Below are 25517 nucleotides of genomic sequence, written 5' to 3'. Positions count from 1 at the left end.
TATAATATGGTAAAATATGTGTCCGATTGTCATCAAATTTTTTACATCTCAATATTTCTCCCAATAAAACATCTGGTATCAAGAATGGAAAGAACGGACCAATCTTTCTGGTACCTCCCCCACAAGGGGTTAAATTTTGCATTAATCGAAACGCTCATAAAACGCGAAATGATTATCCAATCCTTTTCAAATTCCGTACATCCCAACATTTCTCTTAACACAAGATCTGGTGTGAATATGGGATATATCCGACCACTCCTTCTGGTACCTCCCCCACAAAGGTGTCGAAATTTTGAAAAGCCGGAATGCTTATAAATTGCAAAATAATTATCCAATTCTCTTCAACCTTTATACGCCGCAATATTTTTATCAGCACAAGATTTGGTGTGAAGATAGTAGAAATCGCCCCACTCCTTCCGGTACCTTTCCCACAAAGGGGTCAAAATTTTGAATAATCGAAATGCTTATAAAATGTGAAATAAGTATCCGATTCTTTTGGAACTTCGCACATCTAAATATATTTACTATAACAAGATCTGGTGTGAAAATGGTAGATATCGGCCCACCCCTTCTGGTACCTCCCCCACAAAGTGGTCAGAATTTTGAATAATTTTAACTCCCATAAAATGTGAAATAAGTATCCGATTTTCCTGAAAATTTACATATCTCAAGATTTTCATCAGTATAAGATCCTTCGTGAAGATGGTAGATATCGGTCCACTCCTTCTGGTACCTCCCCCACAAAGTAGGTAAAATTTTGAATAATTTTAACTCTCATAAAATGTGAAATAAGTATCCGATTCTTTTGGAAATTCACACATCACAATATATTTACTAGAATAAGATCTGGTGTGAAAATGGTAAATATCGGCCCACCCCTTCGGGTACCTCCCCCACAAAGAAGTCAAATTATGGAATAATTTTAACTCTCATAAAATGCAAAATAAGCATCCAATTCTTTGGGAACTTCACACATCTCAATATTTTTACTATAACAATATCTGGTGTGAAGATGGAGTATATCGGCCCACTCTTTCTGATACCTACCCCACAAAGTGGTCAAAATTTTGAATAACTAAAATGCCCATAAAAGGGGTAATAAGCACTCGATCCTTTTCAAACTTCATACATTCCAATATTTTTATCGACACCAAATCTGGTGAAAATTTGGCATTTATCGGTCCACTCCTTCTGGTACCTTCCCCACAAAGGAGTCAACATTTATAATAAATTGAACTCTCATAAAATGGCAAATAAGCATCCGATTCTCTTCTCATCCTAATATTTTTATTAAAACATGATTTTAATGTACATATTTCAAAAATATTTATTTTTTTGATATTTTAATTAATAAACGTTTGTTAAAAAAATTAAAAAAATATATATATTTTTTTTTTATTTTTATAAACGAAAAATGTTCTTTCCATTCGAACCCCCCTATTTCTACAAAAAGAAATTCCATCTATGATTTGCTTCCCACATTTCTTCTCTATTTTTCTTTTGCTATTTGTATATTTGGTCTCTGAATTTGAGAGAGAAAGTTTGCAGCAAGTCCATACGGTCGTTGTTGCGTATACTTAATATCTATGCTGCAGCAGTGGCTCTCTTTTTGCGTGCGTACGTGTGTGTGTGTGTGTGTGTACAATTTGAGCGCCTATTTCCAAGGCGCATTTTTCATAGGTTGTTGCTCTCGAATAGTGTCATAGCCTGACATACATACAACATATGTAGCAAACATGGACATACATGTCCATCGTCATGTTTGTATGGCATTCAAGGAAATTTGTGGAGGGAAAAAATTGGAGAGAATCAATCCTTAAAATCTATAAATATATTATTATTTCAATATTATATTATATATAATATTTTATTAATTTATATATGTTCTTATTAAAATCTTAAATTATATAACAACTTAAATCAATCTCCATCAATGGACCGCTCTCTGTGCGATTTCCTCAAATTTCAAACTAAACCCCACACTCTTCCAACTCACAACACCATCCAAACGAACACATAACACATTAAGATTATATTGCTGCTGCTGTTGTTGTCGTTTGCCAGCTACAGCTTCTGCTGCTTCTTCCACTAATGGACAATGATAATCACGACAAATAAAGATGCTGCTGGTTGGCTGGCAGACTCTGCCCTGAGTTCATTGCCCCAACGCATTGGGTTATGATGATGATGTGAAGTTTGAGCTCTCACTTTCTATGAGAACATGTTGTTAGTTTTGTTGTGGTAGTGGCAGCAGAACCATCATCAGCAGCAGCATCATTTGCTGTTTGCTGCTGCTTCTTTTATTCCGTTTCTTCTTTTTGTAGTGTGTTGCTAAAATTGGAGTCTCTGAGAGCGTTAACGAGAGCAAGAGATTTTGAGTTGGAAACAAATGCATCTGCAAATGTTATGACTCCACAGCGTTGCAGCAGCTAGTTTTTTTGCACTTTTAGCTAACTGAAGCTACTGAACTCATCATCACCATTATTAAAATAGTTAGTAGCATCATCATCAGCATCATCGTCATCATCATAAACTACTATACTACAAACAAGAAGAACAAGAGTGAACAAAAAAAACGAAATAAAAAAACTTTAGCTGAGTTCATTCACTTCACTTTTTCCTTTAGCATAGAAATACATGGCAAATAAAAAAAAGGGGTTACAGAGCGGGATTTTGGAGCCAGAGGAAACAATTAGAAAGGGATTTGGGAGAACAATTAAAAAAAAATAAATAAATTAAAATAGCTAAAATTGAAATTTAAATTTTTAGGGAATTATTTGAAAAAATATTAAAAAATGCCAAATTAAAAAAAAAATATTTTTATAATTAAAAAAAAAAAAGAAAATCTGATACAATTAAAAATATGTATTCCTAAAATTGTTCCAACGATTTTCAGAAAAGGGGCATTTTTGAAGAACAAAAAAATAATATTGAGATTTAATTTTCAATAAAAATTGTCAAATCAAAAATATTTTAAAATTTAAAACAAAAATATTTTTTTTTTAACTTTTAATGAATATTATTTTTGAATTTTCAAAAAAATATAAAATTGAATTTAAAAAAACACAAAAAAAATTAACATTTTTTTCCAATTTCCTTTTTTTAAATATTCTTAAAAATTGTTTTTTTTTAATAAAATATATTTTTTATATTTTTAACAAACAAAAATATTTCAATTATTTTTTTTAATAATTTTTATTAAAAATTATGTATTCCTAAGATTGTTCTAACGATTTTCAAAAAATGGAAATTTTTGAAGAACACAAAAATAATATTGAGATTTAATTTTCGATAAAAATTGTCAAATCAAAAATATTTTACAATTTTTTAAAAAAAATATGTATTGAAAAAAATTTTTTTTCCACCTTTTAATGAAAAAAAAATAAATTACAAAATTGAATTAAAAAAAAAAAAACAAAAAAATCTAAATTTTTTTCCTTTTTTAAAAATATAATTTTTAGAATATTTATTTTTTTTAATTTTTTTATAAAATATGTTTTTTATATTTTTAACAAACAAAAATATTTCAATTATTTTTTTTTAATATTGAAACATATAATTTTTGCAAAATAGCTTTAATTAAAGTCCCCTTCCAAAATAAAAATATTTTTTTTTTCAATTTTTTAAGCTTTTTTACGTTTTTTATATTCATATATTCAAAAATTAAAATAAAAAATTATTTTTTTTTCGAATAAAATATTTTGTTATATATTACAAGCAAAAATATTTCAATTTTTTTAATATTGAAATATATTTCTTTTTTGAAAAATAGCTTTAATTAAAAGTCTGTCCCAAAATAAATATATTATTCCAATGTTTTAAACTTTATAAGATTTTTTATATTTATTTTTATTTATATTAAAATAAAAAAATATTTTTTTCGAAAAAAAATTTTTTTTACAATTAAAAATATTTTATTTGATATTGATATAATTTAAAAAATAGCGTTTATTAAAAACCCGTACCAAAATAAATATATTTTTCCATATTTCTAAACTTGAGTAAGTTTTTCAAAATCAAAATAAAAAACATTAATTTTTTAAGCAATTTTTTTAAAAGTAATTGTATTATTTTTATTTACCACTTAAATAATTTTTTTCTTTAAAAGAAAATCTTCTATTTAAAAAAACGTTTTAATTTTATGTTTCTCTCATAACGATTTTTTTTTAATTTTCCGAGTTTATATGATTTTTTAAAAAGTCTCCTTTTGTATTTTCCAAAAATAAAATATTTGTAATTTTTTTCTTTAAGAAACATCTTCTATTTTTATTTTAAACAAAAATCGTTTTAATTATTTTTTTTCTTCTCATAACGAATTTTTGTTTTTAATTTTCCGAGTTTATATCATTTTTCAAAAAAGTCTCCTCTTTTATTTTCCAAAAATAAAATATATTTATTTTTTTCAATATTTTCTAGAATTTTCCAAAGATTTTTATTCATATTACAATACTCTGTGTTAATTGAAGACAAAACAAAAAAAAATTAAAATAATTCTTTTGTAGGTCATTGAACTGCAGCTAGCTCAAGTGAACTCTGCATATGTATGTGGCACACACTCACACTCACAATTTGTTGCTGCTGTTGTCCATTGCAAACATACAGAAATATGTGCAAAATGCACTTTATCTAACATAACTCAGATGCATGGAGAGCAAATCCACAGAGAGATCCATGGTGAGAGAGCGAGAGATCCCCCCTTTTAATTTTTGCATTTGCAAAACTCACTCACAAAAGTCTCCCGCAAAAAAATGCTCTAGAGTGGAGAATACGGGCATAATGAATGAATGAAAATGTGTAATCTCTCTCTCTCTCTTGCTCAGAGCTGCCTGACTCTATGAGAGAGATGTGCTGTTGTTAATGGGATGCCGTTGAGTGGGGTTTTTTGTTTTTGAGGTTGTTGGTGATTGTGTTGCTGTGTTTCGTTTTTTGTTTTGTTTCTTCTGTAGCAGCAACACACAAAATAATAACAACAACAATGACGACAACGACGTAGAGCCAGCAAAAAAAAAGAGCTCCATATTTCGAGGTTTTTGACCGAAATGTGGGTCACGACAATGGTGAGTTCGATGAACTAAACAATCATCAGCCGTTGTTGTCGTCGTTGTTGCCCGTCGTCGTCGTCGTCGTTTTGTTCATTCGTTTGTTCGTCCGGCCGAGTGCTCGTACCCTCGTTCAATTGCTTCGTTGTTTTGTTTGTGGGCAATGTGTGTGTGCCCTCTGTGGTGCTTTCATATGAAGGCGTTGGTGTTGGTTGGTCGTTGTGCCTGCCTGCCTGCCCCCTCTCCCAATAAATCGAACATTAAAATACGAAACACATACGTCTTCGTCATATTACGTTGAAGTCTTTCTGTTGTTTGTTCGTTTGTTTGTTATTTCTTTAATTTTTTTGAATGATTATTAATGTTATTGAGAGTTGGATTGGAAATTTCAGTTGGGCACCCATCATAGGTTAGGTCTATAGGGTGTCATATTTTTGCTTGTCTATTTTTTTGTAATGGGCGGGTGGGTGAACAGAGCAATCAACGAGAAATGTTGGTATTTGTAAAATATGAAACAAAAGGCGGGTTAGATAATATTCTCAATGAAATGGAACATACATAATTTTTTTGGGGGGAATAAATTCGAAAGAAAATAGCGTTCTCAATGAAATAATTATTTTGGGAAACAAGCGGAGAAGTTTTTGGAAGAAAATAAATAAATTGGAAAAAGTGTGGTAAAGTTCTAAATACATAAAAATGCAATAAAAAAAAGAACTATGTAACAATATGATTTTTATGAAATGTATTTTTAATATTTGGGCTAAAAATCTTCAGGGTCGAAGATAAACAATTTTTGAGGGAAAATTGGAAATTTTGAAAAATAAGGAAAATAAAAAAAATGTAATCTCAAGGGGAATAATAAATATATTTCGATTTAATTTGATACTCCATGAGTCTTAAAATTATTGTTTCTGAAGTAAATGTACAATGTATATTCAAATATATAAAATATGTATTTAAAAAAATATATCAAAAATGTTAAATTTAAAAAAATATATAAAAAATATATGTTTTTGTATTTTTATTTTTTTTTTTAATTCTTCGTTTCTAAAAATTAAAAAAAATGATGTGAAGTCAAAACAATTTGGTCTAAAAAAAATTAGGAAATATTTCCAAAAAAGAAAATACTGAGAATATTTTTATTATTTTTTTAACAAAAAAAAAAAAATATTAGACATTTATTTTTGCTACCGAACTTCTCGGAGCATAATAAATATTTGTAGATTTTTTTTGATGCTCCATGAGTCTTGAACTTCGTGTTTCTGTAGCACATGAAAAAGTGGCGCCCAACGTTTCAAACCGGGTTAGAAAGAGTAATTTTTCAAATTTAAAAAAAATATGGAAAAGAATATTTTGGAGGATGTTCTGAAAATATAGTTTTTGCATTGTTGTCCAAAAAATTGTATTTTAATTATTTTATTATTATTAATTTTAATTTTGAGTAAAAACCTATGATATTGAGTTAAGAAAAAATATGGGCTTGAAAAATTGAGAAATTTAAAAAAAAAAATAAAATAAATGATTTTTTTTTGTTTGAAAAACTAAAAATTATTTTTATTTTTTTTTTAGTTTAAAAAAATATTTATGGCATTAATTTTAGCTCGCAAAATTCATGGTGAATAATATATAAGTTTCGATTTATTTATTTGCTTGCATTACGAGCCTTTATCTTATTTTTCTGAAATACATGTACGAGTGGCGCCCAACGTTGCACTTGGTTCAAAATCGTAAAAACTCAAATTCCAAAAAGGTAGAGGCTAAACAGTTGCAAAAGTATCACCCAACCTTGGGGGAATGTCTTTTCCGCTCCTTGAGTTGACAATTTTTTGCTGGTTCTGGCGCCCAACGTGTTTTTTATATTTTTGTAAAAATTCTAAAATTTAACCAAAGGATTGATTGATGGACAGTTACTTCTAGGAGTTAAAAAATAGGTTTCGATCAATCAATTTGCTCCCTTTTTTGATGGGGGTTCAACTTCTTGTTTCTGACGTACAATTGGCGCCCAACGTTTTTTTTTTTAAATTTTTATAAAAATTTTAAAATTTAGGCATTTTGGTGGGCTTTATCTTCTAGGTGTTGAAAAATAAGCTTCCATCAATTAATTTCCTAATTTTTTGGACGGAGGTTCACCTTAATGCCTCTTAAGTACGAGTGGCGCCCAACGTTTCAAAGGCGTATTTCATTAAAAATTCTAAAGATCATCACATTCCAGAAAAGTAGAGTTTAAATAGTTGCAAATATATCACCCAGCCTTGGGAAATGGTCTGTTTGATTTGAGGGGCCTGAGATTTTTTGCTCATCGATTTCAAGTACAAATGGCGCCCAATTATTTTTTATTATTTTTTTAAAAAATATAAAATTGATGGAATTTAACTCCTATATGTTAAAAAGGCATCGATAAATTAATTTTATCCCTTTTTAGAAGCTCTAAGGGTCTTCAACTTCATGTTTCTGAAGTGCATGCGCAAGTGGCGCCCAACGTTTCAAAGGGGTATTTCGTTTGGAAGTTCTAAAGAAAATCAAATTCCCGAAAAGTAGAGTTTAAATAGTTGCAAATATATAACCCAGCCTTGGGAAATTGTCTGTTTGATTTTACGCGCCTGAGATTTTTTGTTCATCGACTTCAAGTACAAATGGCGCCCAATTATTTTGATAATATTTTTATAAAAAAAATTAAGGACGGAAACTCCTAAAAGTTTCATAAATAGACTGAGATTAATTAATTTGATCCCTTCTTTGACACTCTGTGAGGCTTAATCTATTTCTTTCTGAAGTAAATGTCCGAGTGGCGCCCAACGTTTCAAATTTGGTTGCAAAGTTCCTATTCGTTTGAAAAGTGTTGAGACAGAAAGATAGAGGTGAATATATCACTCCGCCCTGGAGTACTCCCTATTTCAAGGCCTGCGCCATTAGCTTTTGATCATTGTGTACTGGCGCCCAACATGACACCAATTGCCTTACAAAGCTTTTCGCTGGCAACTCAAATATTTTTCATGGCAACTTTTTATCAAAAATCTAATTTTCAAAAAAATTTCGAAAATTTTATTGCCCAACTGTAGAAGCGTATTTTTTTTTTTTTTTTTTTTTTTGCAAAAAAAATATTTCAGAACTATCTCAACTGATGCTGTTTTATTTTAGATCTGTTTCAGTTCTATTCTGTTTTTTTTTTTTGTGCAACGATTTTGTCGTTGTTCATGTTGTCGTTTGGTGTTTGTTTTTTATTTTTTGCTTCTATTTATTTTTGCAAAATGTGAATGTCCTCTGTTAGCCCACAAATTAGAAAAAAATTGCAATGTAGCGCGAGGTTGACGACTGTTTAGTTCAACTCAGCTGGCTGGCTGGCTGGCTGGCTGGCTGGTTGGTTGGCTGGCAGTCACGTACAAAGCTCTATACACACTCACAACATAGAGTGGCATAAGAACGAACGAGCGACAGACCCTCGAACCTCTTACCTGGCCCTGCAACTAAGCTGCCACCAGACCCCTCCGCCCCCAACCAGCACTCTTTGATTCTAAATGCCACTTCTGTGGGGCAGCAACAGCCAGCAACAAAAAATGCATTTGCAAAAATCACTATGGGAGCGTAGTGAGCAATTGAGTGAGCGGAATTTTTGCAATGCAGTTGAGTCAGTTTTTTTTTGGGAGGTTCGAATGCAACTGAGACTCACGTGTTGGCTACACAACAGTGGACACACACACACAAGTACCCATAGATAGCAGCCTATGTGTGGAGAGTGTGTGAGCGTGAGAGAGAGTAATGGGGCTCAGTTTGAGTTGTTTTCTTTGGTGTGTTGGCCTGCCTCTCATTTGAGTGAGTCGTTAAACGATTGGGGCCCCAAACACCACGAACCTCACAAAGAGCCATAAAACTCTACAATCATTCGCTAATTGTGTGTCAAACTAAACGGACGTGTTTACGTGTGATTTTAATTATTTCAAGAATAAAAGAAAAATTCATTTTTTGTTGTTGTTGAGAAAAGTCCCCCACAAGAAGCAAACAAAGTGGAATAACAACAACAAAACACGCGTCGTTTCTAACAATTCAATTTTTGCGCTAAAATTGAAAACAACAACAACAACAATTGTAAAGAAAGCAAACAAAACAAGCCAGAAAATAAATAAAAATAATAAAAGAAAGGCCAAAGGGACCTTTTGAGACGGACGGACGGTGGTTGAAGCCTTGCCGCCAAAAATAAGGCTTTTTAAAAAAATAATAATTTTCTTAAAAAAATATAAAATTCTGGCCAATGGAAATAAATTGAGAGTAAAGAAAAGTTTTGAAAAAAATATTTGGCGCCCTGCTTTGTTTTCTTGGGAAAAGTAAAGAAAAAGTGGCAGCGCATGAAAATGTTCCTCAATAGCAAATTTTAAAAAAAATTTTACAAAAAAAAAATTATTGTGATTTTTCCCCACAAAGAAAATCCAACAAAAGTGTCATTTTTAACCAAAAAAAAAAAAAAATCAAAAAAAGGAATTTTTTTTAAAAAAAATTAAATTTTGAAAAAAATTCGGAAAAATGGTGTGTGCTATGCAGGAATTAACCACCTCGGCGGTGGCCATTACCGAACATCATCATCATCACCATCATCATCATTTGCATGCAGCACCCAGCCAGTTAAGTACTCAGACATACCCGCAGCTACAACATCAAGGTCCCCAGCAGTTGGAGGTGGTGCGGAGTCTGGGGAATGGACAATTTTTGGCCACAACGGCCTCGGGTCAGGCGGTCATTGCCGGACCGCCATCGCAACAACAGCAGCAGCAACAACAACAGTCACAGGTCAATGGCGGCCAACAAATGACCACCACAATTGTTGTCCTGGCCACAGCTGCCTTGGCCAACAACCAGCAGCAGCAGGCCGGCAATGGCCAGCAGCAGCTGCCGCAACAATACCAAATTCAAATACCCCAGCAGCAGCAGCAGCACCAGTTGCCACAACCTGTCCCGCAACAAAAGCTAACAACGAACAAAAGCCAACAATTGAAGAAGCAGCATGCTTCGCTGGTGAGATTACTGGAATCGGCGCCCATAACCAAGAAGGTAATGGGCGGTGGTGGTGGCGCCCAACAGCAGGCTGCCAAAATGACACAAAATACTAGTCCTGTGGTGCAAGCGAACAGCATGTTGCCAATGCAATACCAGCAGCAGCAGCAGCAACAACACATTGTCATACCTCAACAACAGCAACAACAACCACAGCAAATTATCTATGTGGAACAAAAACCTCAACAACAACAATTGCAACAACATCAAACATTAGCTCAACAATTGGCACAACCAAAAAGACTGAAACAACAACAAAACTCAACGACCTCCAATAACACCTCCTCCTCCTCAGCCGCCAGTGGTGCTGTTGTTGTCATGGCAAATAACAACAACAACAGTCCTTTACTCAACTCCTTGCAACAGCAACAACAGCTAGTAGTATTACCCGCTCTCAATACAACAACAACAACACCCGCTCCATGTGACAACAACAACACTCACCTAAAGACAACAACAACAAATGTATATCACAACAACAATTTTAGTACAACACAAGAACAACCACAACAACAATCTCATGAAGGATCTCCAAAACCTCATCCAGGTGAAGAACACCGCCTAGAAGTAGCCGAGGAAGAGAAGGGTGCTTCCAAAACCAAAACAGAGGCCAATGTCTATGAGCCGCAACAGTGTCCCTGGAAGAAGATACGCTATGCCCGCGAATTGAAGCAAAAGGAACAGCAGCAACAACAACATAAAGACAATGCCCATCCGGTCAGGGGGGAGAGCAACGAAAGATGCCGCGGAGAAGAGGAGAAGGCCAGCAAGAAGGCAGAAACGGAAGAACAAATATGTGATAAATTAGCCCAAAATGACAAAGACAAATCACCGAACAACAACACCAACAACACCTCTCAAACATCAGCATCAGTCTCAGCCCCCCATCACAGCAACAAAGAACTCAACCTCGCCGAACAGACCCACAAAGAAATTGCCATTTTGCTGAAACAGCAACAACAAAACTATCAGCAACAACTGCAGCACCAGCAACAACAGCAACGGCGCGATAGCTCCGACAGCAATTCCTCCATGATCAGCAACACCTCCAGCACACATTCCCTTAGCATAGGTTGTACATGTACCCCCCAACAATTGTCACAGCAGCAACGTGACAGTTCCAGTGATGATGATGGTGCCCAAATGGAGGACTATCTGATGGCCGGTGGGGAAGAGGATTGCAATTGTCCGAATTGCTGTGGCATGGACATGGATTCGGGTTGCGATGATGAGGTGAAAAAAGAAGAGGACTTGACTACCTTGAATTATTTGTGTCAGAAATTCGATGAGAATTTGGAGACAACTGGCAAACAGCAGACCAGTGCCAGCGCCAGCAACCAACCCACAAACACGAACACCACCACAACCACCACCACCGATGATCAGCAACAAAATGATGCCATATTTAATAGAAATAATAATAGTAACAACAATGAAACTGCAGCGAGAAGTAATGAGGAGGGCGGTGAGCCGGAACAAAATGTAGAACAGCAACAACGAAATGAGAAAGTAATTTGAAAACCCAAAATAGTTTTGAAAATTAGGAAAATAATTAAATTAATTAGGAAAAATATTTTCAATATTAAAATTTTGAAATTAGTTAGAAAAATAAATATTAAATGCTGTAGATAATTTTCTATGAATCTCTTCTTATTAGAAAATTTTCCAAAAAAATTTAAAGAAAAATGTCTAAAATTTTTGAAAAAAATTCTGAAAAATATTTTTTTAAAAATATGTATTTTTTACAACTTTTTTGTTCCTAAAATAATTTAACAATTGAAAAAATTAATTAAATTCAAAAAATTAAAATTACTTTTAATTTAATTGAATTTCGAAAATATTTAATTTTTTTTTAAATGAAAATATTTTTTTATTTTTTTAAAAAAATGTATTATTTAATTTAATAACTTAAAAATTGAAAAAAATTAATTAAATTCAAAAAAATTAAATTTAATTTTAATTGAGTTTTGAAAATATTTTTTCAAGAAGTATTTATTTTTAAAATTTTTAATTTTTTAAATTCTGAAATAATTTTTAAAAATCGAAAAAAAAAAACCACAAATTCAGCCCAATTCTTGTCATCGTCCATTTTTTTCATTGAATATATATAAAAAGCATATTTCTCCATTCTTTTATATATATTTGAAAAAACTTATTTGAAAAAAATTTAAACTAGTCTGGTACATTTATCTCCAACTTTTTTTATAAATATTTTTTATATTTTTTTTTTATAAAATTTTTCTCATAAAGAATTTTTTTTATTAAATTCCCCTCTTTCCTTCTCTACTTTCAGGGCTTCTTCCGTCGCTCTATCCAGCAAAAGATTCAATATCGCCCCTGTACAAAAAATCAACAATGCAGCATATTGCGCATCAATCGCAATCGCTGCCAATATTGTCGGCTGAAAAAATGCATTGCCGTCGGCATGAGTCGAGATGGTGAGTACAAGTTTTTTTCTTTCTCTATTAAATTAAGATTTAGAAAAAAGGTCGAAGGACCAAATTTCAAGTAAAAAGGGGATTAAAAATGAAAACGAACAGACCGAAGTATCAAAAAACTAAATTTTATTCAACAAAATCTAGATCAAAAAGAATTAAAATTGAAGAGTTAATAAAAGTAAAACAAAACCTCAAACAGGTCGAAGGACCAAAAAAACTTAAATGGAAGGCAGGATTGCCTTGGACAAACTCATATAAATAAAAAAGAAATCTCTAATAAGTCGAAGGACCAAAAAATCAATTATATTAAACAAATTGGTCGAAGGACCAAAAAACTTGAATGGAAGACAGGATTGCCATTTCTAGCCTTTAAGACACGAGTTTGCGAACACAACGAGGAAAAAATCCATATTAGATGTTTCTCTAAACATTCTTAGAAAAATTCCAACATATTATGGTACTTTTTACGAACATTTTTCAAAAATCTACGAATGAATCTCCCTGAAACTAATTTTAAAAATCCATACATTTTTGGGAAGGTATTCCGTACGAAATATGGCAGCATCTTCCTCATTTTTTTCATAAAAATTCCTTTAAGAAAACTTTCACACTACATGGTTGAAGTACAATTTTTCGACAGCTTGACTTTTGCTGATCATTTTTTCTTTTAACTTTGCTTCTGTCCAAAAAAATATCTAATTTTTAGATTTTTCGGTTGTTAGTGTTTTTTTTTTTAATTTTAGAGTGTCGAAACACTATTTTTTGATTTTTTGACTTTTACTGAGAATTTTTTCTTTTTATTTCATTTTATTTTCCGTCAAAAAGGTACAACAATTCTTCCAATTAAAAATAGAGTTTTTTTTTAGAATTTTTAGCGTCTTTTACAATTTTGAGGTTCGAAGGACCATTTTCTCGAAGTTATACATTTTGCAGATTATTTTTTCTTTTTATTTCATTTTACTTTGTTGCAAAAATTTACAACATTTCTTTCAAGCATTGTTCCATCCAAAACTAGTATTTTTCTATAATTTTCGCTTTTATGTGCCTTTTTCAATTTTCGATGGTCGAAGGACCATTTCCATCAACGCCATACATTTTCTGTCTATTTTTTCTTTTTATTTCATTTTATTTTGGTCAAAATTTTTGCAGTTTTTTCCTTTTTACATTTTTTAAGAAGAACCTAGAACTTTTCTAGAATTTTTTTCCATTTTGAGGCTCGAAGGACCGTGTTTTGAAATTCCATAAATATGCTCTATATTTTTTCTCTTCATTTCATTTTACTTTGCATCAAAATATCCAAAATTCTTTTCTTATTAAAAATTAGAAATACTTCAGAAGTTTCCTTTTTAATTCCCGAAGTCGCAGGACCAATTCTCTTTCTTATCATTTTCACAGTTATTTTTTCTTTTTATTTCATTTTAACGTACTAAAAATGTTCCCCCCATTTAAACTTAGAATTTCTCCGGAATTCTATTGCCTTTTAGCACCTCTTCCACATATCCAAAAAGTCCAAAGTAGAAAAATTTTTGAACTAATTTTTTTTATTTAGTTTACCGGGAACTGCTGTTTTTGAAGTTCAATAACCTGCTACAGCTACTTGTTGGAAATAAAATTTGTTTATTTTGTTTACAACAGTTAGGAGGCGATTGCTCGTTCTTTTTTTATTGTTATTATGTGTTTTTGCATATGGCAGAATTTTTTTTGTTGTTTTGAGGCCAAACAAATAACAAGTTTTTTATTTACTTTGTTGGTGTTCTTTTATTGGATGACAAACACAGTCAAGTTCATTCACCTGGCAGACGGGAAAACATTTGTCCGACAAGACTTCTTGCGTTGCGTTGCTTAAGAACAATGAGTGTGATTCACAACCGGCTTGAATCTCGTTTTTTTGTAATTTTTTGCATATGGTTGTTGTTAGTGTTTTCTGGAAAGTAGAGTGCCAAATCCGCACTTGCTGAAGCGATAACAGCCGCACGCTTATTTATTTAGTTCAAGTTTTTGGGGTTCGTTGAATTTTTCTGGTGGTGTCTGTGTCCGTCCCGTGTGTGTGTGTTTTTGCGCCATAATTGTTTAAGCAAATTCTTTCTGTTGTTGTTTTAATTTTATTGTTATTATGGGGCCCCATATAAATGTTAAAAGTTTTTTTTTGTGTCATCATTGTTTTCTGTTGAAAAACAAACACCCGCACAAAATCAACACTCAGCCACAATTGTTTTTGTTGAACGACCCTGGCCGCTTGCTACGCTGAGTGACTGACTGGCTGGCTGGCTGACATGATCCGTCCGTCCGTCCGTCTCGTTAAACAGAATATTATGAAATGGTGCCAAAAGTTGAATGAACGTACTTAACCCAAATTTTTGCAGGCTTTACTCTCCGACCGCTGAGAACAAGAAGCAGCCATTTATTTTTTGGGCAGAGTAATTGTATGCATGAGCAAAAATAAAAAAAAAAACAAATCTTGAGGAGAGCAGATAGACCTTCAAAATATTTTACTCAATTAATTTGTTTACATTATCTTCGGATCTCTTGAGAAGTTGTGATTTTAAAAATATTAATTTAATTACAATTTGAAGATTGTAATTTTTTCCCCCAAATAAATTATGCATAACAACAAATATTACTTAATGCCAAGCCACACACACACGCACATGTTGTATGGCCAGTTATGCTCTATTATTTGTAATACGTGCTGTCGTCTAAACAGGAAATTGCCATAAATTGTAAGAAACCAACAACAACACCACACATTCCCCAAAGAAAGCCCAACACTCACTCCCTTGCTCTGCCGCCATCATAACAACACATAACACTGAGAAGAGTATTGAATAAAAAACGGGAAACTATGCAAGAGAGAGTCTCTTTATTTCTGGATTGCCTAATAGTTATGCCTGCCTGCCTGCCTCACTCCCAGCCCACCCCCTCCCAACCAACCAACAAAACAAACAAACTCCATACTTCTTCGTGGCCATGTGTGTAACTCGTAACATCAACGACGACGACGACTACGTCGATGATGATGATGACGACGATGAGTACTATATAACACGAGCCAGCAATAATGACGAGTTCATTGACTCTTTCTCATGGCTCCCCTTTCTTGTTTGTGAGTGTGCGTGCGTGTGAGTGTGGTGTATTGTGTGTGCCTACGTGAGTTGTGTTTGCTCTGCCATCTCTTCTCGTGTGTGCTGTGGTGCTTTGCCGTTGACGGCAAAGAAATGAAAAATGAAAGTAAATTGTTGATGTGTGTGTGTGTTCACTGTGTGTCTACTATTTTGTATGCAGCAGAGACCTCCACACTCGGGTTACTTCCCTCTCGCACTCTTTATTTTTTGATGAGGCCTCCCCCAAAAATAACAGTTTATCTGTGGTATATGATATTGTGTTGTTGTTGCGGTTGTTCGTTGCTGTAGCTGTTTTGTTTTATATAAAACTGGCCATGTGCTTATTTCTTTTATTATCTTTCAAGGAAACTTAAAATAAAACATTATTTTATACTGAATGTTTTTGTACAACAAATTGTTGTTGTTGTTGCTGCTGTTGCTATTTGCCTTAATTTTTCATTGGTGGTTTGCTGGTTCGAAAAAAAAACAAAAAAAATAATGAATACAAGGTCTTGATGAAAATACAAACAACAAAAATGTAATGAATTAAAATAAATACAAAAAAAAAAAAAAAATACCGTAATGAAACAGTCATCGAAAATAATTTATTAAAAAGAGACATTGAAGGTAATCGGGTGATGAGAAAAAAAGTTTTGATGAATGATAGAAGGCAAATTGTTGGGTTTGAGGAAAAAATTGGAGGCATCAAAGATTAAAAAATACAATACCAGAGAGGAGAGCATAAAGTAGGTTCTCAGAGATAGGTTTTTCGGAAGAAAAACTCAATACCAAAACCTGTTAAACTAAATCCACACAAAACACATATTTACTGACAAGCCCCACGTTGGGCGCCATGCTAAAAAGTATATATTTTTCAATTGCTGCCTCAAAAATTAAAAAAAAAAAAAACAAATAAAAGAAGAATTTATTTGAAAATATTTGGGGCTCCATTTTCCTAAAAATTCTCAATTGTTTTGCTAAAAAATAAATAAAAAATTATTCGGTACTTTTTTTCATTTTTCAACTTTCTATTAAAAAATTAAAACCGACGTTGTAACCACATTGTCGGCATTTTTCTAACAAATTTCCATGTCTTTTTTTAATAAAATTTGTTTATACTTTTTTCCGTTTTTCAACTTTCTATTAAAAAAATTAACCACATTGGGCGCCATTTAGTTTAAAAATACTTTTTTTTTTCAGAAAAAAAATATATCCCAAACCGTGTTAATTTACCAATTGATGTTTGCAAAAATATATTAATAATTTTAATATATTAAATTATTGATTTAAAAAAAATGTAGTGCGCCACTTTTATAAATTCGGTAGAAATGATATGAAAATCCACGTTGGGCGCCATTTTTCAATGAAATTATTTTTTCTTGAATTTTGATATGCCGATACTTCCAATTTATTTTTCTTTCAAGTACTGATTCACTGTTTTCAAATCTTTGATTAACATATCCATGTTGGGCGCCATTTTATGTAAAAATATTTTTATTTATTTATTTTTAATTTTTTCTTGTTTTTAAAATAAGAGCCATAAACTCAATTATTTCAATAAAACAAAAAAATAGAATTTTTTTCTTTTTTGAAAAAAAAATATTTTCAAACTTTGGCGCCCAACGTGAGACCAAACTATTTGCTATAATTTTTTTATTTTTTAATTGACATCATAAACGAAAGTTTCTCCATAATCCATATAACTTAGTTTGTTTGAATATAAATACCAATGCGTGGACCCCACGTTGGGCGCCAAAATATATTTTTTTTTTTATTTTTTTTTTTTAATTTTTTTTTTAATTTGTTATACAAACCCCTCCCCCCTTCCAAATGAAAGTCCATTCTCCATAATGAAAATCTAGACCACGTCCTTGTTATGAAAATCGGAAAATCTTGCCAAATTCCACTTGTTAAGCAAACTATTAGCCTAAATTATTTGCTTCTTCTTCTTCTCTTTGTTTTTCTCAGACCCAAATATTTACGTTGGCCAAAATTAATTTCCTTTAAAATTTTAACCAAATGGTTTTTGTTGTTTGTTCAACTTATTTAATAAATTATCTATACGTTTGTACATTTTGCCATGTTTGACCTAAATAAACACAACAAAAGAGAAAAATTTATATTTAGAAATATTTACTAATTTATTATTGAACAAAAAGCACACACACACAAACACACATACAGCCAAAAGACGTCGAGGTATTTCCTAACCGAATCTCTGATGGACGACCACGACTTTCACTTTCTTTTTGAGATTGCACAAAACGAAGAAACAAAAAAAAAAAAACTAAACAAAAAAAAACATCGTACAAAACTACTTTCTTTTTCATTTATTATTTGGCCATGGGCTTTTGAGCCAGGTTACAGTTACTACTACCACCAACAAATCATAGTAATTTTATTGTAACAAAACAAAATAACGTAGCATGATCGTGACGATGATGATGAACTGTGAACAAATGAAAACGAAATTGAAATACATTTGTACGTGTGTATGTGTGTGTGAACAAAATTTCTTTTTAGTTTTTTAAATGCGTATTCCAAAGACCCAGGTTTTTCCCTGCTCCCCATCAAAAAAAGCCCCCCTCCAAAAAAATGAGACTTACAAAATTTCTCTGTGTATTCCTCCATTCCAAAGATGTAATGGTATTTGTTGTTGTGCTGGCCTAAGTATTGTTATTGTACGTTTCACTTTTATGTGTGTGAAGGGGTGGTGGTGGATAGAGAGAGGGGTGTGGGAGATGGAGCAGAAGTAAGGCAATATTCCCTTGTTTTTTTGGTTTGTCTTTCTTTCTTCACATTAAAAACAAGCCACCACAGATGAGGGCCTGGTCGGGGCAGCAGCGGGGCAAGCTTTTATGCCATTGTATGTGAGTGTGCATGTTCAAGAGCTCTGAAGTTCATTGACCGCCGCATGTCTGACGTTCGTTCACAAAATGCGAAACTAGGTCACAATCAGCTCACAACAAAACGTACATAGATATGTAGATTGAAAAGTATGTGCTGCTCGTAGTTGCTGTTGTTGTTGTTGCAGCAGACAAATTGTCAGTCATTCGTATGGTTGGTTAGTGGAATGGACGAATGAACAAACAAACAGATATATATTTTATAGATATTGTATAAATAAACAAATTGTGGAGAGAGAGGTTGCTCTCTTGAAGTAAAAGAGTGCAAGTTGTGAGAGAAGGTCTTTTGATATTGAATGGTTGAGGTGGGTTGCTGTTCGATGCGGGTTGTTCATCAATTTGCCGTTAAATGAGACAAATTATGAGTAATTTATGAATTGTCTTTGTTGTTGTTATTACTTTTTTGTTAATATCATACAAAATGAAGGTGTAACATGTGAAAAATTTAGAAATAAACTAAAAATTAAATAGATCGAAATAAATATAGGAAAAATTTTACAAAAAATAATTTAATTAAAATATAAATAAAATTAAGAACAACATTTATTTTTAATTTTAAAAATATATTTTTAATTTAAGATCGACATAAAAATAGGAAAAATTGTACAAAAAAAATTAATAAAAAAAATTGAAAAACAAAATTTATTTTTAATTTAAAAACATTATTTTTAATTTTAAAAATATATTTTTAATTTTAAAAATATATTTTTATTTTTAAAAATATGAAAATAAATGAAAAATCGAATAAAATATATTGGAAAAAAAATCAGGGAAAAATTGGAAAATAGTTTATAATTTTTTCACTAATTTCTATTTTTTATCAAATATTTTATTTTGATTTTTAAATCAATTTATCGTTATTAAATTTAAATTTTAATTAATATTATTTAATTAAAAATAATATTAAAAAAAAATTAATAAAACATTATTTGTTTTTTTAATCGCTCGATTTTTTTATTTCTTGAATCAAATTTGTAAAAAAATATAAAAATTTAAACAAAACCTAACTTCATTTTTAATTATAAATTAAATTAAAAAAAAATTTTGAAAATGAAAATCAGAAAATAAAAATTAATGAAAAATTCATGAAAAATTGGAAAAAATAGTTTAAATTTATTAACAAATTTATGTATTTTTATAAAACCCATTTTGTTTTTTTTTTTGATTTTTTAAATTAATAGAGGAAAAATAATATTAATTAAAAAATACTTTTTATCAATATTTAAGAAATAATTTTAAAATTCCATAAAAAATAAAATAATTTTATTTATTTTTTTTTATTTAGAAAAATTTAAATTAATAATAAAAATTAAATAGAAATTATATTTTTCATACATTTTTAATTGAAAAACTTTTCATATTATTTCCTTGCAAATTTTTCTTCATTTTTTAACCATTATTTTTGTTAAAATTATTTTCTTAAAAGAAAAGAGATTTTTTTTTAAAGTCAAAGTCATTTTTTCATGAGATTTCTAACCTTTTTAACACTATTTATTAGAAAAATAATACTTTTTTCAATAAATTTTTTATTACCATTTTTTATAATTTTTTTAATAACATTTTTTTGTTATTGCAATTTTTTTATATTATTCATTTTTTTTGTTGCAAATTTTTTTTAGTTTTTTTTAGTTTTTTTAAAGAAATTTTATTAAGATTCTTTTCTTGTAAATGTTTCTTAATTTTTCTATTCACATATTTCTTTTTAAAAATATTTTTTTTTTCCTAAAGTAAAGAAATTTTCTTTTTAAAATTCATAGACATTTTTGTATTGAAATTCCAGCCATTTTTCAAACATTTTATTCATATCATTTTACTTCATTTATTTTTTTTGCAAAAAATTTTCTAAATTTCTCTTTGTCACTCCATGTATACATAAAATTAAAAAATACAAAAAAATTTAAATAAAATAGAAAATCCTTGTATTTAGGGTCACACGTACAATGTACTTGTCGCTATGCCTTTCATTTTTTATTTACAAAGAAAAAAAACAACAACAATTTTTTACACCAATAGCAACAACAACTAGAAAAAACATTATTGCATTTGAACATCGAACCAGCAACCCAAATATCTACACTACTCTTCAAATAAATTTCAATTTACACTCACACACATGCAAAACAACTTATTATGTGTTGTGTGTGCGAGTGTGTGTGTGTGTATGTGTGCCTCATATAAAACTAAAGTGCTATTGTCGACAGCGAAAAACAACAACAACGACGACGACGACGACGACGAGTTATTTGAACTTTATTCAGGTCAATTACAAATATATTACGTACATTTTCAAAACTGCTGCTGGCTGGCTGGCTGACTGAGTGGCTGACTAGCTGCCTCTCATTTGCCATGTAGACAAACTATCATCTATCTGAATACTGGCAAGACCCAGGCGGCACGAAGCAGCAGCAGCAAGCCAGCCAGCCATTAATGTTTCTCTAGTAGTAATATCAATGATTGTATAATAAATACTGAGCGTCCACCAGTAGCAGCAACAGCAAAAAAATAATGAATATGGAGGCTACGCATTAATAGCGGCCTCTAGAAAATGAAACAAAAACAACATCAACCACGGCTTTTTTGTGTTGTACCCTTCTCGTTGTCATTCCACAAACATCTTTAACGAGTGCAAATTGACACACAAACGTCAGCCAGCCAGAGTCATTGAGACTGCAGTCAGCAGTCATCAACGCCGCCGTCACACCATCATCATCATCATCTGAAATGAAAACAAAATGCCTCTCAAAATAATGAATGAAAACGAAAAAAAACACATTCTTTCAAATAGTTTGTTCTAGAAAAAAAGAGAAGAAATGCATTCGAAAAAAACAAACAAAGGGAATATTCGAAGTAAAAAATAATTTGAAGGGGGGCAAGTTCCCCCCTCTTCCACAATTTTGGATATTATTTGGATAAAGATTGCTCTGATTCCGTGCATTTTAGCTATATAGTGTCTTTGGCAATATTGCAGATAACAATATGAGGATTATTTTGGTCTGATATTTTAACCCTCAAACGAGTCTCCAAAACGGTCTTTTTGGTCCTTTTTTCAAAATATGCTACAAAACTCCCTTTAAACGGCATTGTAGCAAATCAAAATGTTCTACAAAATTATTTGTCGTAAAATTCCACCATAGGTCCTAGAATATGTCAAGGGTCTAAAACTTACCTAAACGCCAGGAATTCCCAAATAATAAATAGACATTTTAGTGTTAAAGCTGTAGTTTGTGTGAAGTTGGGCCAAAATCTGCAACAAAGCATGATTTTAGAAGGTTGACACCAAAGACAAAAATATTCCTTATCAAATTTCACTCCAAGACTCCAAAGAAAGAAAATCTCTATCTCCACTGGATAACAAAAAATATTTGCATCAAACCAAAAATATTCCCTAACCTTTTTTTGATCATTTTTTCTTGGACTTCTTTCGATTTGAAGCCTGAAAGTAATATAAAATTTCGTTTTAGGCAGAAAGTGTCAATGAAAGAAATATTCTGCACAAAATTTCATTATCAATATCAGAATAAACTATATATCTAAGTCTAATAGCTTTCATGGAAATCACATTCGAAATTTATGTACGACAAGTGAAAATTATGTGTTTACGTTTTTACCTCTTTATTTTATCATGTCTTCAATCTAGGTCAAAATCTTCCTTTATAAGTGATTTTTTGGGGAAAGTGTTAAAGGCAAAATTATTCTACATCAAATTTAAGCAAAGGTCACCACAGAAAAGAAATCTCTATTTCCACTGGATATTAAAAAAATATTTGCATCAATGTAACCAAAAATACCGAAAATATTCCCTATTTTTTGGATAATTTTTTCTTTGGCCTTTTTCGATTTTATGCCTGAAGGTAACTTGGAATTTCGTTGTAGACAAAAAATGCCAATGGAAGAAATGTTCGGCACAAAATTTCACTATAAATCTCAGAATAAACCATTCATCTAGCTATTATAGTTTTTGAGGAAATTACATTCGAACTTTATGTTTTAGAAGGGAAAATTATGTTTACTTTTTTGTTATTTATTCGACATGTTTTCAATTCGAGTAAAAATCTCCCTTTATACTTGATTTTTTGGGAAAAGTCTCAAAGGAAGAATTATTCTACATCAAATTTTATTGTGAATTTCAGAACAAAAGAAATTTGTATCTTTGATATGTACCATTAAAAAAATATTATCAACTTTTGTTAACAAAAAACCTTGTTTATTTCTAAAGAGAATGTTAGCATTTCCAATCCAACCCAAAATCTCCCTTTATACTTCATTTTTTTGAGAAAGTCTCAAAGGAAGAATTATTCTAGATCAAATTTCATTGTGAGTCTCTGAAGAAACGAAATTTGTATCTTCAATATGTACCATAAAAAAATATCATCAATTTTTGTTAACAGAAAACCTTGTTAATTTCTAAAGAAAATGTTAGCATTTCCAATCCGAGTCAAAATCTTCCTTTATGCGTGATTTTTGGGAAAAGTATCAAAGGAAGAATTATTCTAGAACAAATTTCATGGTGAGTTCCTGAAGAAACGAAATTTGTATCTTTTTTTTGTACCATGAAAAAATATTATCAAAAACCTCGGTTATTTTTGGAAAAATTAGCAGTTTTTCCCAATTTGCGGCAAATTTCCTATTAATTTCTTTGTTCAATAACCAGTGGATCGGTTTAGGATAGAGTTTTGAAACTTGGTAGGGATCCTTGGAATACATCTGGAATCTTTGGTGTTGAAAATTAGACATATCGGTCCACTATAAAACTTGGAAAACGCCGAAACATGTGCCTTCTCTTTTTAGCTCAGCTTTCATAATCTATAGGATTTTCGACGGAAGTATTGAAGAAAATTAATTTTGTCCCACAATGTAATTATTTTTGTATTTTTTAGAAGATTTTATTTTTAATTTTGAAAACTATTCAAAAAATTTTCAAAATAATTTTATAATATTTTTTTTCTAATTTTGATTTATATTTCTGTTCTGCAAAATTCCCTCCCATCAATGAAAATCGTTCGCAAAAAACTTTCTCAATTTTTTTTTTCAATTGCAAAAATATTTTTTTCTACCTCATTCACCAGCTAATTGTCATTACATATTTTTTTATTTATTTACATTTTTTTTTTTCAAAAAAAAACAAACCTGAAACTTTCTTTCGGTTCACTTAACTCTAAGCCATTGTGTGGTGTTGTTGATAACATTTTGCAAAAAAAACACAACTGATTACATAAATTGTTAGTACTCTGCTCTGCCACCGTCATGAAATAATAATGAAAACAAGACGTTGTTAAAGGCCTTTGGTCGGTGGCTGGTGAAATTTTCGATTCCAGCGAAAAAAACCAAATAACCAACAGATAAACAAACAACCAGCCAGCCAAAAAACAGGCTTGTCCAAGTAACAGCAAACGAAAAAAATGAAGAAAAAAATATTAAACACCTCATGTCAGGTATTAACGTAATAACAAGTTTATTTTTGTGCTGCTGGCGCTCTGACGCTGTTGTGTTGCTGTATTATAAAACAGTTGGCAATTTTGCTGCTGCCTTACTATGTTAAGTGAACCTTCAAAAAGTTCATTTACCTTTTGCTTGATAGCCAAGTTAAAAAAAAAAAGTTGGTCTGTCAAAACAAGCAACAACGTAAAAGAAAGATATTCAAACAAGCAAAGCAAAGCAAACAACCCAACCACAGTGGCTCTTTCTCTCTCCCAACCTATCTCTTTGAGTGATTTTCTCTCCACAACAACAACAGGTTCTCAAATACTCAGTCGAAAACACTTTCATTTTTCAATGCCTCCCAAAACTAGTTTTGTTTGGTCTGCAAAATGCTCCAAATGTGGGGAGAGACTACCCTAACCTACACTAAGCAGTTGCCATTGTGGAGACTCTCTCTCTCTTTCGCACACTCTCAATATCTTGCTCCTTTGTTTATCTCATTCGTTGGAGACCAGCCGCACAAACTCCTATCACGTTGCATTGCTCTAGAAATTGTTTTTGTTGTTGGCGTTTGTTTGAATGCATTGAAAAGGTTCAACGACTTTTAGAAAATTTCTCGAAGGTTTCAAGTGTATGTGCTCTCCATCCCCCTCCCCATCTTCCCTTGCCTGGTTCGTAGACACCCCAAAGAGATTGCATAAACGAATCGAATGCCTACGACGACGACGACGAGACTTGGCAATTTTGGCGCTCAATCAACATCGTTTGCCTTCGTTAGCTTTCGTATTCTACAACCAACCACTGCCAGCAATGACGTGCACATGCCCATTGTTGTAGCAGCAAAGCTATGCACTTTTTTGCTGCAACCGCGACAACGACTTGAAAACTGTGCTGAATGCCGTTCATTGCTCTTTTTTGCAAATGAGTGTCGTTGGTTGCAATGGCCGACTGACTGAATGACTGACTGACTGCTTGGCTAAACGACAGACTGGCTCGTTTAGCATACAATCCATCCATGCATCCAACACACACACACACAAATGCATTTTATCTTTAGCCTCGTTTCGAATTTTGTGGAACACAAGGATGGTAGTGGGAGTGGGGTGGGGGAGGCAAGCAAACACTTATCATCATCTCTTAGCCCCCATAGAGTCAGTCATAGTCGTTTCGTTGGAAACGACGCCAGGCAACGAGAACAACGCCAATGTCTACATCAACGTACGCTGGCTGCTAAAATGCAATGCAATCCAATGAGAGATAGTGCGACAAAGAGCTAGGCAGGCCATGTAAAAAATATGTGCATGGCTGTGTGTGTGTGCATGCATTGGTTTGCCTTTGTCGCAAGAGTGCAAAGACTTGTATGTGGGTCATGCACGGTCACTCAACTTGCAATTTTCAAGTGAACACACTCACGGTCTGGCCAAGTGACTGACTGACTATCCCACTCGAATGGCCGACACTTTGACTGTCTGTTTGTCGTTGAGTCCATGAGGCCAAACGAACATCGTCATCATCATCATCGTCGTCGTCAGTTTGACGAATTGCATTCAATGATTTTTTGCAGAGAGCAGA

The 25517-nt window shown here is 31.8% G+C and overlaps 1 protein-coding gene across 5 annotated transcripts in view; it reads left to right on the top strand.

Moving 5' to 3' along the window:
• The window catches only part of LOC101896320 (ecdysone-induced protein 75B, isoforms C/D), a 307818-nt gene that overhangs the window by 258174 nt on the left and 24127 nt on the right, over window positions 1–25517 (top strand). For 4 of the 5 annotated variants that reach the window (XM_059124111.1, XM_059124112.1, XM_059124113.1 and 1 more), the window contains one exon: window positions 12376–12520. In XM_059124111.1, the coding sequence (XP_058980094.1) occupies window positions 12376–12520 (145 nt within the window). Of the gene's footprint in view, window positions 1–9504; window positions 11592–12375; window positions 12521–25517 lie in introns of those variants that run through there. The other variant, XM_059124110.1, reaches the window with a different exon arrangement.

The sequence above is a fragment of the Musca domestica genome, unplaced genomic scaffold, assembly GCF_030504385.1.
Source record: "Musca domestica strain aabys unplaced genomic scaffold, Musca_domestica.polishedcontigs.V.1.1 27, whole genome shotgun sequence".
NCBI lineage: Eukaryota > Metazoa > Arthropoda > Insecta > Diptera > Muscidae > Musca > Musca domestica.
Note: the sequence above shows the minus strand (reverse complement) of the source record. Positions and strands in the feature narration are given on the sequence as shown.